Raw genomic sequence first — 15,443 nt, forward strand, 5'->3', positions numbered from 1 at the left:
GGCGGTGCGGCGCGCCGCCGACCCGGGGCGAGCCTGAAGAGGCCCAGGGAGGGAGGGCACCGAGACGTCCTCGCCGCTCACCCACGCCCCCTCCCCCCACCCCAGGTCCCGCAGGCACGCCAGGCCTTTCATATATTTCCATATATTTCATATATTTTCATATATTTCATATTTTTCATTTTTTCATATATTTTCATATTCTTCATATATTTTCATATTCTTCATATTTTTCATATTCTTCATATATTTTCATATTCTTCATATTCTTCATATATTTTCATATTCTTCATATTTTTCATATAGTTCATATATTTCATATATTTTCATATTTTCATATATTTTCATATTCTTCATATATTTCATATATTTTCATATATTTCATATATTGCATATATTTTTCATATTTTCATATATTTCATATATTTTCATATATTACATATTTTTCATATAATTCATATATTTCATATATTTTCATATAATTTATATATTTTCATATATTTCATATTTTTCATATTTTCCATATAGTTCATATATTTCATATATTTCATATATTTTCATATAACATATATTTTCATATATTTCATATATTTTCATATAACATATTTTCATATATTTCATATATTTCATATATTTTCATATTTTTCATATATTTCATATATTTTCATATTCTTCATATTTTTAATATATTTCATATATTTTCATATTCTTCATGTTTTTAATATATTTCATATATTTTCATATTCTTCATGTTTTTCATATATTTCATATTTTTCATATATCTTCATATTCTTCATATATTTTCATATATTTTTCATATTTTCATATTTTTCATATATTGTCATATATTTCATATATTTTCATATATTTCATATTCTTCATATATTTTCATATTCTTCATATTTTTCATATAGTTCATATATTTCATATATTTTCATATATTTCATATTTTTCATATATTGTCATATTTTTCACATATTTTCATATTCTTCATATTTTTCATATATTTTCATATTCTTCATATTTTTAATATATTTCATATATTTTCATATTCTTCATGTTTTTCATATATTTCATATTTTTCATATATCTTCATATTCTTCATATTCTTCATATATTTTCATATATTTTTCATATTTTCATATATTTCATATATTTTCATATATTTCATATTCTTCATATATTTTCATATTCTTCATATTTTTAATATATTTCATATATTTTCATATTCTTCATATTTTTCATATATTTTCATATATTTCATATTTTTCATATTTTCCATATAGTTCACTGTATGATCTCATTCATGCTTCCCCCTGCAGCCATTTATTATGCTATTCTCTTCCTCATTTACCACAATCTGGCCGCACCTTTACTTTCTCCATCTGCAAAGATTCTCTCCTTCCTGCCCCAAGCCTTTGCATACATTGGTCCAGTTTCTTATAACACTTGCTAGATCACTCCCTTGCATCTGTCAAGTTATCATCTGGATCATTTCTTTCTAACCTAAGCCTTTTCTGACTTCCACTACTAAATTGTTTACCTCTGTCACCGATATCTTCATTTTCCTTCACAGCATTTATCATAATGGAAACTACAAACTTGTTTCCATGAGTTTGTACTGTCTTCATCCTACTCTAAGTTTTCTGAAGGCAAGAACCAGTCTGCCTTGTTAATCCTCCTTACTTCTTACTCAGCATCTAGTACATAATAAGTACTCTATTAATATTTGTCACATAACTTCTAAAAAAGAAATTACTCAATTCATGTGTAGACACTCCTCCAACTTTGTCATGTACTACTATCTTAAGAAACCATGATTCACCTCATAATAAGCTCCAGATTAAGGGGTTTTGGTGACTCCCACATTGGACTAGTAGTTAATCAACATACACTTGTTATAATTTTACCCGTGGTTAAAACAATGAAATTCCTTCCTATCTGTTGGCAAATAACCAGACACCAGGCCCACAAAGTTGCCTCCCTAACCCCTCCAAATTCTCCTGTCTCTATCCTGGACTCCCAGTTCCTGACCCTGAAACTACAGAGTTGATCCTTAACACAGCAAGGACCTCTAAGACACTGCTCCAGCTCTGGGGGTGGTTGGGTACTGCCTGACTTGCTGACGCATATCAAGTTTGTTTCATTCCCACAACAACCACATACTATAGATCCTTCTATTTTCCCCACTCAGAAAAGATAGATAATTGTCCAGGGCATATAGACAGGATGAAGGCTATTGTTAAAAGTAAAGGTGTCAAAAAAGAAAATACAGGTGTCGAATGATGAAAGCATGTACTCAAGTAGTAGCTAAAGGGATGGGAAAGATGAGGCTAATTCAAAGGATAGTTAGATGCTAGAAGGTACAAAATCCGGAAGCCAATAAGATGTGGGAAATAGTGAGAAAGGAGTTAGAGACTGTTTCAGATTTCTAGCTATTGGTGGAAGTGATGTCATTTACTAAGAGTGTGTGTGTGTGTGTGTGTGTGTGGCTCAGTCGTGTGCAACTCTTTGAGACCTCATGGACCATAGCCCACTGGGCTCCTCTGTCCATGGGATTTTCCAGGCAAGGATATCAGAGTGGGGTTGTCATGCTCTTCTCTAGAGGATCTTTCCAATCCAGGGATCGAACCTAGGTCTCTTGCATTGCAGGCAGATTATTTATCATCTGAGCCACTAGGGAAGTAGTAAATTGGGGTTAAAATTTGGTGACATTGAGTTTGAGATGGCTGTAGGACATTCAGAGGAAACAGCTCTGTAAGCAGAAATTGAACTGGAATAGACAGGCCTTCAGTGTCTGGCGCCAACATAGTTTCTTTCTGTGCTCTCCCATCACTTTCCTACATGAAAAATTTGTATTATCTCTACTGACTTCATTGCTCCACAAACATCTTCTATCTTCATGCCACTATACCTTTCACCTGGAATGCCTTTCACCTCTTGGCTGCCTGAAAAATTGCTTTTAGGTATTCAAAATACAATTCAAATATTATTTTCACCATCATAACATCCGTGAATCAGACAGCATTAGTAATGCTCTCCTTTCTCCTCTCTACTTTGCATTTAAATTTATTTGAATGATTCCTTAATTAATTTCTTTCTATAAATTATGTGAGAGCAAACCCCCTATGTTTTGTTATACCTTCAGTACTACAAATAATATCACTCAAGGAATACAGATATATGTGTATATATATATATACATTAGAATAAGTGAAAAATTAATTTCTCTTAGAGAATTTATCACTTTGTATCTCAAAGACTATGTTTCTGTTTTCCCAAGTAAACTGAGTGACTTGAGAACAGAAATATCTTTTAAATATCTTTTAACTGTTTGATGAGAAGTTAATGCACAAACTTTAGTGTGATTAATGACAAATTGGGGCAATAAAATAAATGCAGTTTTTTGCAGCCTGTGACTCAGATTCTCTCAGCAGGTCTAGGGTGGAGCCTAGGAATCTAAATTTAGCAGTCCTACAAATGATTCTGATTATGGTTATCTGAGGACTACACTTTAAGAGATTAATGTGAAATGATATACAGTCTTTTTTATATTGATCTGACTCCTCCTTTTTTTTAACACTAGCAATAACTGGCCAGGATACAGTACAATTGTTCACTCAAGGTAAGATTTTAAATTACTTTGTAAATGTGGTTTACCAAAATAACAAGAGTAAATGTTCAAGTGATGTGTACTCTTTGCCAAGGAAGTATCTATTGAGATGGTATTCTTAGTTTACTCATGTAGGTTGTTGTTGAGATTAGACACTGCTGACTTCATTGGGCTATGAAGTGATTTTCCGGTTTTCCCCTATTTTTAGAAGGAGGAAGAAGTATCGGTGACATTCCACCCACTCTGTATCAAGTTTGGTCTCACTAAAGTTTTCTCGGCAGCTTTGGGAAGTTTCTCCAAACCTGATTCTATGGTAGCATTTTAGCAGACTTGCAAATTACGTTTGGCTGCCCCCTTTATATAGCTTTTCCTAACTACCAGAATAGTTTGCTTTGTGACAGATTTAAGTATAGATTAAAGTATAATTTAAAAAATTGCAAAAAGCATTATCAGTTTTATGTCTATAACATAACATAAAAGTCAGGGCTCTCCAGTGTAATTATATATACTCTCAGGATTGGATAGCAGACATATAACCCCTAGAAAAGAGTAGTTTGCTCCTTGGGCTGATAGCATGTAGTTAGAAATTAGTTTAATATATCTTGATAGCTGGCCTATCTCAGATACTTAAGTGATATTATAAGCTAATACTTCCTCTATGGGTGTTTTTCAACTTCAAGTGTATTTAGCAATTAATGCTTCTTTTTTATTAGAATGTGCTTAAATAATTTACTAGGGCCTTCCCTGGTGGCTCAGATGGTAAAGAATCTGCTTGCAACTGGGAGATCCAGGTTCAATCTCTGGGTCGAGAAGATCTCCTGGAGAAGGGAATGGCAATCCACTCCAGTATTCTTGACTGGAGAATCCCATGGACAAAATAATTTACTAGAGAACTTCCTTGGAGTATGCAGCAAAGGAACCTATATGCCATTTATATTCTTAATAGAAGTCTATTCCTCGTCCGTCTGGGAGATCTGTTAGAAAATAAATGCCTTTGGATGGCATCCTATTGAAGTAATATCATTTACCTTAGAGCTGGTTCAGCAACAGAAATTTTTCATGGTGATTTACCTCTAATTTCTTAGTAACATACTAACCAAGAGGAAATAAACCATGACATTAGGAGTTGAGTGATCAAGCCACTCCAGCACATTTCAGCTCTGGCCACTGGAGTGTCATGGACTTTCTTAAGACGTTTAAATAAACCTAATCTAGGTACTTAAAAACCCTCAATCACCCTCAAGAATATTCTGTGGACCTAAAGTAATTCCTTTTCTAGGGCTCATTTGGTAAGACAGAGTCAGTTATGGATGTGAACTGGCTCGTCCACGGTGAACTGTATTACCACTACAGTCTTCATGATAAGAGCAGGTTCCCTCTAACATCACTATGCACATGAATCACTTGTTAAATGCAGCTGCTCAGAAGTTCTGGGAACCTAATGTATGACTTGGTGACTCTAGTTAGTAATATGACATTTGAAAGCTGCTGAGAGTAGGTCATAAGTATTCTCATCAAACATACACACAAAAAATATACACACAAAAATAAGTTAACTGTGTTAGGTATTGTGGGCTTCCCAAGTGACTCAGTGATAAAGAATCCACCTGCCAATGCAAAGATGCAGGAGACCTGGGTTCGATCCCTGGGTCAGGAAGATCCCCTGGAGGAGGAAATGACAACCTACACCAGTGTTCTTGCCTGGAGAATCCCATGGACAGAGGAGTCTGGCAGGCTACAGTTCATGGGGTCTCAAAGAGTTGAACACGACTGACATGCCCATGCATCCATGTGTGAGGTGTTAGATGTGTTAATTATCTTGAACTTGGTAATCATTCTGCAGTGTATTTGTATATCATATCATGACATTGTACACTTTAAATATATACAATTTTATTTGTCAATTCCTTAGTAAAGTTGGAAGAAAAATGCAATTTTTTATTTGTTCCCTAATGTGAGTCTGACAGTCAACATTTCTTTTTGTTGTTGTTCATCTTTAATGTGGTACAGCTGACAAATAAAATTGTAATATATTTAAAGTGTACAATGTCATGATTTGATATATGTATATACTACGAAAAGAGTTCCCTCATCTAGCTAATTAACACATTCATCACCTCATGTATTTATTACCTCCCTCCATTTTTTTTGGCAAGAACATTTGAAAAGTTCTACTCTCTAGCAAATTTCAATTATATAATACAGTGCTGTCGGACATAGTCATAATGTTATACATTTGATTCTTAGACCTTATTCAGCTTATATCTGAAAGTGTATATCCTTTAATCAAACTCTTCCTATTTCCCCTGCACCCTGGCAACCACTTTCTACTGTTTCTAGGAGTTTGACTTTTTTTTTTAATTTCCACATAGAAGTGATACCATGCAGTATTTGCCTTTGTCTGGCTTATTTCCTTAGGACAATACTCTACAGTTTCATCCATGTTGTTGCAAGTGACAGGATTTCCTTCCTTTTTAAGGCTGGAAAACATTCCAATGTGTGTGCATGTTTCTATGTGCATATATACCACTATTTCTTAATCCACACATCTACTGATAATCACTTAGGTTGTTTCCACACAGAGTCAACATTTCTATCAAGCTCTTTGGGGACACTCATGTTGCAGGTCCACAGACCACACTTTGAGTAGCAAGGCTATTGAGAAGATGGATATTCCCCAGGGAACCTGTGGCCTCAGGTAGTTCCTCTAGCACTGACCGACCTTAACTCCCACTTATGACGAATTCCATAGAACTCTGAATCTGCTCCACAGTTTGAAGCCTCCATGACAACCAAGTGCAGCAATGTTCTCTAAAATGAAGTCTATAGGTAACAGTCAGATAAGTACTCTAAAAGTGTAACATATTGATCATGCTTTTGGAAAGCCTAGCATGTCCTGAGAAAGAATACATAAAAGACATAAAAGTCATAAGTTATGGTGAAACTCTTAGAGCATCTCCCAGATGTAAGCATCATGATCTTCCTAGCACATTACTTCCCTTTCCCATTAGAATGTGGGGTCCGCTCGGGCCTGATAACCTTGTCTGAGGAGAGAATCATGGGAGGCCGTAAAGCTGAGGAAGGAGACTGGCCTTGGCAAGTCAGCCTCCAGTGGAGCAACTCTCACCGCTGCGGAGGAGCCTTGATCAGTAGCAGGTGGATCCTGTCAGCAGCTCACTGCTTCAGAAGGTAAGACTGCAGCGCCCTATCCATCTCAGCATGCCCGATTTGTCTCAGTGAATACTTACATCTGTGTTAGAGGGCATGCATCAATCACATAGTACTAGAGACATTAAGTAACTTGCCCAGAATAACACTGCCAATGTGCAGCACAGGTAAGTTTCATATATAAATTCAACTGGTTCCAAAACTTGCTGAAAGGAAAAGAAGGGTGGGAGGGAGGCAGACAGAGAAGAAGAGTGCCTTTTAGCATCTTCACTAAAACGACCCGAGTAAAAGAAGTTTAGTGTAAAAAAATCCATGTATTTGCTTGTTGTCAAATATTTTTTCTTTAGAATTTCTAACTAGCACTTACTTTTTTGCAAACTGCTATACCTGATGAAAGTATCTCCTGGATAATATATATAATCTCTATTTTTCATATAACTCCACTATCAAAACTCCACAAAACTCTCAAACTATTTGGTTACATTTTGTTTTTAGTCAACCTTAAGAGCATGTTGAAATTATCAGCTTCCAATTCACAGAACCTTATTTTCATCAGTTTGTATAAGACTTTTCTCTCATTTTATTTTTCTCCTGTCATACTTGAATTCCAATTCTATTGCCTTCCCTGCCCCCGTAGGCCTCCCCCAAATACTTGATGTGTGTCTTTAAATATGCAGTTACCTGTAAAACCTTTAGTTTGTGTGTGTGTTTCTTCAATTTATATGAGTAACACTGTGTATAAGTCTCATATTGTTCCTTAATGTTTTTGCTCAATCCTGGCAATTTTAATCTGATCCACAACTGCATCCACCATATCCCTTCATCCAGTGAGGCTGCACCAACTTCCTACAGCCCCAGATTGCAGCACATAGAACTTTTTCTCATGCCTGCATATGTGCCTGTCTATAAACTTCCATCACATCACTGCAGACGGTGACTGCAGCAATGAAATTAAAAGACACTTGCTCCTTGAAAAGAAAGCTATGACCAACCTGGACAGCATATTAAAAAGCAGAGACATCACTTTGCCAACAAAGGTCCATATAGTCAAAACTATGGTTTTTCCAGTGGTCATGTATGGATGTGAGAGTTGGACTATAAGGAAGACTGAGTGCCAAAGAATTGATGCTTTCGAACTGTGGTGTTGGAGAGGACTCTTGAGAGTCCCTTGGACTGCAAGGAGATCACACCAGTCAATCCTAAAGGAAATCAACCCTGGATTTTCATTGGAAGGACTGACGCTGAAGCTGAAGCTCCCCAATACGTCGGCCACCTGATGCAAAGAGCCGACTCACTGGAAAAGACCCTGATGCTGGCAAAGACTGAATGCAGGAGAAGAGGGGGACGACAGAGCATGAGATGGTTGGATGGCATCACCGACTCAGTGGACATGAGTTTGAGCAAACTCCAAGAGATGGTGAAGGACAGGGAAGCCGGTATGCTGCAGTTCATGGAGTCGCAAAGAGTCAGACATGACTGAGAGACTGGACAACAACAAATAAACGTTGAAGAATTTCTCTGACACATGTACCCAGAAGTGTATATACAGTGTGCTAAACACACTGCAGTGCTTTCCAGAATTTTGTATCTTCACATTTAATGCAAAAGAGTTTGAACTTCTTCCTCACCAACACAATATTATTCTTTTTCAATTTTTTTCCATTCTTATGAATATAAATTAGATGCTCATTATTGTTATAATTTCCACTTCTCCACTTACTAGTGAGTCTGAGTATTTTTCATGTCTACTGGCTGTTTGGACTTCTCCTCCCATAAATGCCTATTAATATTTTTTGATCATTTTATAATGGTTCTCTTTCCATTTATTGTTGGTTCATAGAATTCTGTTTATTCTACAAAAATTTTAGATGTTAAACATAGCAAGTATTTTCTCATGGTTTTTCATTCATCTGATAAATATGCCCATGGTGCAGTTAATTTTGTTTTTAGTTTTATATAACTTTTAATTGATTTGCTTTTTTAATGTTACAGACCTTTTTATTGAAGTATAGATGATGTACAATATTATATGAGTTACAGGTGCACAACATAGTAATTCACAGTTTTTAAAGGTTATACACCATTCATTATAAAATATTGGCTACATTCCCTGTGTTGTACAATATATCCTTATAGTTTATTTATTTTATACATAACAGTTTATAGCTCTTAATCCCCTGCCCTATCTTGCGCCTCCCCCTCCTTCTCCCCCTGGTAACCATTAGTTTGCACTCTGTGTATGGCATACTTAATATTGATTTCATGAAATTCCTTCTTAATTGTTCAGTTCGTATTTTGGGAGTTTGGCAAAAAGTCCCTATTCCTAGATCTTAAAGATAATGCCTTACATTTTGTATATATTAGTGCTCTGTCTCTCTCTGTATTCATACACACAAACATATGCACCAAAATCTTCAACAAGCAACATATTTAGTACAGAAAAATCATTTACCCACTGATAAGACAAGGAGCTCTTTCAGTACTACTATTTAAATGGAGCTTCTGCCTAAAGGAAAGGAAAAAAATAACAGAAGGAATCAGTTAAAACTAAAGTGAACATTGTTTCAGACTTCTTGGTTGCTTGAATGGAAGGATGTAGAAAAGGGAGAAAGCAAAGAAAAGCTTTGCTATACTAGTCATCAAAGTATCAGGATATCCTCATTGGAATAACAGAACACCAGGATGTTCATCACCCCAGGATATGTTTGCTAAAGCATTTCTATGTTTCTTTAGACCAATGATCATTGTGCCAGTAAAGAGTTACAGAAATAGATTCCAAAGAAATGTCGATCAAATAGTTCCTAGATTGGGGGCGGCGGCGGGGGGCTGGGGACAGGGCTGGATGACAAATGCAAAAATCCCATCATTTGAAATTCTCACAAGTTCTCTATTCAAATAGCATGTTTTCATATTTTTTTAGCTACTCTGAGCCTCGTCAATGGATAGCCACCTTTGGTACCTCCACAACATCTCCTCAACAGAGAGTAGGAGTAACGAGAATTTTAATCCATGACAATTATAACCCTGAAACTCATGAAAACGATATTGCACTTGTACGACTTGATAGAGAAGTCACTTACACCAGATATATTCATAGAGTGTGTCTCCCAGAGGCTAACCAGGCCATTTCACCCGGTTCCACCGCTTATGTAACGGGATGGGGATCTCGGAGTTATAGCGGTGAGTATCTCAGGAAGAATAAAGACAACAGCAGTATCTCCTGGTACTTGCCACTGTGCATTTTTTTCTAATCAAGGGACACCTAAAAGGCAGGTTCTACAGAGAGTACCATCCTACAGTTTGATCCTAAGCTCTAACAAGAGTTCCCTCAGCAAAGGAAAGTGCTATGCCTAGAAGCTACAGGGAATTCTCAAATATAGTAATAGGGAAATGTGAAAGGAAGTGACAAAGAAATATGAGCTCTTCAATGATCCAGAGACTCTATAAGGACTCAAGTGGCTCCCCTAAAAAGAAAGTTTTAAAAATTTAGGATAGAATTTGGATAGGTATCCTCTAAGGGTTTTAACAACCTTTAAGGTATTGCCAGCCATTTAAGTTATCCTGAAATGAAATAAAATTCTGCCTTTACAGCAAGAAATTCTGTGTGTACACAAGTGTTTTTCACACTTGTTTTTGAAGTGAATAAAATCAGATAAAAAATAAGGATGACATGAAAGAGCAAATATGACCAAGGGGAAAACAAGAGTATCAGCTAGGGAGTGGAAGGGCAGAATTAACAATATGTGCATATTTCTACCCATGTTGTAGACCATCTCTGCAAGGAATAAAACAAAAGCCTTATTGTCCTAAAAAATAAAGTTCATTGTATTTTCATGGCCCAAAGTAATTTGGTATATAATAGATAAAATTTGTGCCAATAAGAAAAAATGGCAATGCCATTGTGAAGGAACATCAATATGAATAAATTTATTCTTTAGCCTTGAAACGAGATTGGTTACTCTTTTGTTACTAGATTAAAGGTTACTCAACATGTAATTTTCTAATTCAGAGTCACTCAATGGATATTTCAGATTCTACTAATGTATTTGAAGGAGGCAGATGCTTTTCCCTTAAGGTCTAAGGGGCACAATATCACAAAGCTAAAATAAAACAAACAAAACAAAGATACTGATGTATGTAGAGGGGTTATCCGTCTCTAATGCAGAAATCATTGCTAAGGAAAAAACTCCTAGGACATCTTCAATAGCCTTTTTGCTGAATAAGAGATATATTTGGAGTACAAATATTCTTTTCTATATTCACCACAGCATCATTAATTCATCTACCCTGAAGTCCATTTTCTCTCTCCCTTTATACATAACAGGCAGCACAGTTCCAGAACTAGAACAAGCACAGGTCAATATAATAAGTAACAAAATATGTAATGCACCAGCTGGTTATAATGGAGCCGTCCTGCCTGGAATGCTATGTGCAGGAGTACCTCAAGGTGGAGTGGACGCATGCCAGGTAAGTCAAGACAACCTGATCCACGTCCTTGGTCAAGTTTATAAGCACTTCCTAGCGTCTTGCCATGATGGGCACAGAAGTAGTAGTAGTGTTAGTTGCTCAGTCATGTGTAGCTCTTTGTGACCCCATGGACTGTGTAGCCAGCCAGGCTCCTTTTGTCCATGGGATTCTCCAGGCAAGAATGCTGGAGTGGATTGCCATCCCCTTCTCTAGGGGATCTTCCCGACGCAGGGATCGAACGCAGGTCTCCTGCATTGAAGGCAGATTCTTTACCATCTGAGCTACAACATAATTTCACCCTAAATGTCTAGATTTTACAGATTCTTATATGAAATTTTCCTGCATGTTCCACTCTGGGTCTCACTGATTTTCAGCTAAAATACTGTAATACCTAGAGTTTATGTCTCAAAATATCACTTTACATAAGAATTTATGAGATCCTATTTGTTTTTGTTCATTCATTCTTTTTTTTTTTTATTGCATCACTTAATTTCTATGTGCCAGACTTTGTACTTAGACAACATCACTTGAGCTCAGCAGGTCTATGGTCTAGAAGAGAAAACACAGGCCTAAATGTCTGTTCAGTGAGGTGGTAGAGCTGGCCAAATATAGGAAACATTGCATCTATTAAACTAAGTCCCTCTTAGTTTAATTTTTGCTTGCCCTCTCTTGGTAGCATGTTTTGCAGAGAAATCTCTTACTATAGAAGAAATAGCAGAAAAACACAGTGATGGGAAAGTGCTGAGAACTGGCAAACTGGAGCACATATGCATTATCTAAAGGAGCCAGGAGCCAATCAGCTCCACACAGGGCTTGTCATGCAAGCTGGTGATTCAGACACTAAACCCTTCTCCCCATATAAAGCAGTGATTAAGCACGCATGGAAGAACTAACTACCAAGAGCAGTCAAATGAATACCAAACTATTCTAGAAGCATACTTGGTAATAATAGCTGACTTTTATTAGTACTGACCATTTAGCAGGATGCACTCAGAGTGCTAGGTGTGTTAAACTCTATTAAACACATAAAATTATTATTTACAGAGGAAGAAGCTGAAATACAGAGGGCTGTTATGTGGCTTACTGGAAACCATATAGTTATTAAGTAGAGGATTAAAACCTAGACCAATTCAAGAACTTCAGACTTAACCCATCATGCAACATGGAAGATATACCAATTTTTCTCTCCATGTGGACTATTACATGTACAAATATTTAGTTGGTTGGTTTATTATCAATATTATAAGTGGCTCGTAAACATTTCATAAGGAATGCTTTACTCATTGCCATATAAATTTCTTTTCTATTATTCACCAAAAAGATATTTTTGATATATCAATACTATACATGAAACACTTTGCATTATGCTATGAATAGGAAGATAAAGGAGATTTCTAAAAACATGTTCATTCAATAAATATTTTCTTAGCATCTCCTTTGGGTTAGAAGCTTAGAGTATAGCCATGTCCAGAACATGTATGACCCCTTCCCTGATGAACCTTACAGTATAGCCTGAAAAATAGACACTGAACAAGTATCATAAATGCAATGAGGGCTGCAGAGATGTGTAACTGCTACAACGGGGGGAGCTGACTCAGGGGGAGTAAATTCAAAAGGCATGCAAACGGCTAGGGCTAGGGCGAGGGCTTGTATAAAATAATGAAGTAGCAATGAAGGAGAGATACACAGGGTGTGGGAGCACCGGCAGCAATAAATAATCTAGCCCAAAGCTAGAAGGGGTGACACTGGGGAGGAAAGGTGGAAGTCAGGGGTAACCCCCTGGAGGAGGGGAGCCTGGTCAGGGTAGCAGGCTGGTGAAGTCTAGATGTGCTTCTCCTCTTCTCACACTTGCTGAAGGAACAACGTGTGTACCTGGAGGATTTTTTAAATTTTTGCATGACTTAGTATACAGTATTTCAGCAGGAAATGTAAGACTAACTTTACTGTCATTATGTATGTGATTTCTACTATCATAGATATCAACTTCTTCATACTTTGGGGTTGTCTTCACACTTAAATAATCTATCATTCTATTTCCTTCAGGGTGACTCTGGAGGCCCTCTAGTACAAGAAGACTCACGGCAACACTGGTTCATCGTGGGGATAGTAAGCTGGGGGTATCAGTGTGGTCTGCCAGATAAGCCAGGAGTCTACACTCGAGTGACGGCATACCGTGACTGGATAACCCAACGAGCTGGGATCTAGTGCCATAAACACATCTTGGTTCAAGAGTCTGAACGTAGACATGCCTGTCTAAAATTCTAAAACTTTCTAGCTGCAAAAGAAACTAAGTGTCCTCTTTTAAAATTGTTACATAAATATATTTCACACTATTTAATCTTTCTCTGTTACTATGGGTTTATATTTTCTCAAGAAAATTACATGAATGTTGCATAGTACTGGGGCTATGTGCCAGAGGAAACATAGTAAACTAGTTACAGAGGTAACAATTATGCTATACTTGTGATTACCAAAGTACTACTAACTGAGAAAAGCAGGTACCCGGAGAGTAGAAACTAGAGGCAACTGCACAAGTCTCCAGGGTCAGAGGAGTTTCCTCTAAGGAAGTCTCATCAAGGCTGAGAAAGGGGCAAAGTATAGAAATTGGCAAAGGACAAACTTGCTGATAACATTCAGGACAGAATACCGTGAGGCAAGAAAAATACTAGTTTTTTAAATTTCTGGTTACTTAATATTTTATACGAGGTGTGAGTCCTAAAAGTCATGTATGAAATCACTGTAGAGTCATAGAGCAACCTTAATTATCCTGTAGGAACATGCTCCCATGAGAACTAGCCAATGAATTTCAGGCATTTAACAATCCAAACTAGAATATTCACTCCTCATCAGAGAACCAAAGAATTATAATCTTCATAACTATTATTTAAAATACCTTCATCTATGTGAATGAGAGAATTTGTCTCCTCCATAGAGAAACTCAGTAAATATACCTACACAACATTCTCAGGTTAACTTACAACTGTGTGCATACATGTTGTTTTTTAACAACTAAATATGAGTAACTTTAAGATCTAAAGATCACCAGTGGCAGTTATTTTTGAAAGTTTAGGAATCCTCTGTAGCTAAGCTCAAGTAATGAATTGAAAGCCATGAGGGGAAAAAATGGGAAGGATTGGTTTGCAAAAAAACAAAAATAAAAAGGGTAAATAACTTTATTTCAATACAATTATCTTGGTGAAGATACTTTTCTCTCTCCTTTTTCCTCCCTCTTTCTCTCCCGCCTCCATCTCTCCCTCTCCCCATCTCCTTCCCTCCCTCTTTTAATACATGCACACCCAAAGAACATGCATAAAATGTATTAACATTTAATGGCACAGCAATTTATGTAATATGAATTACGAATGTTACTGAATTTTTATGGGATTCTAGCATGATCATCTATGTGTCAGAGCTTCCTCCTTTTAAAAGCTAATTCATGACACCCGGATGTCAGAATAACTACATGCATTGTGATGAAAATGTCTTGTATTTACTCATGTAAAACTGTGAAGAGACCTCCACTGAAATCATTTACTTTATAGAAGCTGAAAATTTAACTGACTCTCAGTGAAATGTACAAATAAGTACTGGTACACGTTATTCCAAATAAACTATTTTAAAATCATTTCTCTGCCTAAGTATTTATTGGAAGTTATGGTTTATGAAGGACAATCCAAAACAATTTATTTAATTGGTCCTCCAACAACAGAACTGACAATTAGACTCTACAGCCTTGGCACTTTCAACTGCCTTATAATCAAGCTCTATACCTAAGCAAGCATCTAGCTTGATACTTCCTGGCTGCTCCCAATAAGGACAATATTAAACTGGTCATTCAGAGTAAGTCTCAAGGGAATGTGTTTGTGCAAGAGTGTTGGTGTGTTTTCATGTTTGTGTGTGTGCCTTCACATAATCATAAACATACTAGTTTCTATTTATTGAAACCTATGAAGGAAAGTACTTATTTAGCAGATTCGATTATCTCTTTAAAATATTTAGCAAATATTCATATTTTTATGAAGAGACGTTTGAATAAATCCACCTCTCACATATCACTTCATCTCCAAATTCTCTCATGAAGAAGCAAAAACTTTAAATTCACCAGGAACAAAACAAATTATCCAGAGCAAAGAAACCAAACTGATCAGAATTCAAATTAAGTAGAAAGCCATTCTGATGAAAAAGAGAACTGAACTAA

The 15,443-nt window shown here is 36.4% G+C and overlaps 1 protein-coding gene across 1 annotated transcript in view; it reads left to right on the forward strand.

Moving 5' to 3' along the window:
• Positions 1 to 14,870, forward strand: part of TMPRSS11D (transmembrane serine protease 11D) — a 60,577-nt gene extending 45,707 nt beyond the window's left edge. The window contains exons 6-10 of the mRNA XM_043905859.1: positions 3,584 to 3,622; positions 6,622 to 6,799; positions 9,699 to 9,958; positions 11,103 to 11,245; positions 13,289 to 14,870. Coding sequence (XP_043761794.1) covers positions 3,584 to 3,622; positions 6,622 to 6,799; positions 9,699 to 9,958; positions 11,103 to 11,245; positions 13,289 to 13,450 — 782 coding nt within the window. The 3' untranslated portion in view covers positions 13,451 to 14,870. The remainder of the gene's footprint in view (positions 1 to 3,583; positions 3,623 to 6,621; positions 6,800 to 9,698; positions 9,959 to 11,102; positions 11,246 to 13,288) is intronic.
• Positions 14,871 to 15,443: the final 573 nt, after the last annotated feature.

The sequence above is a fragment of the Cervus elaphus genome, chromosome 6 (genome assembly GCF_910594005.1).
Source record: "Cervus elaphus chromosome 6, mCerEla1.1, whole genome shotgun sequence".
Lineage (NCBI taxonomy): Eukaryota > Metazoa > Chordata > Mammalia > Artiodactyla > Cervidae > Cervus > Cervus elaphus.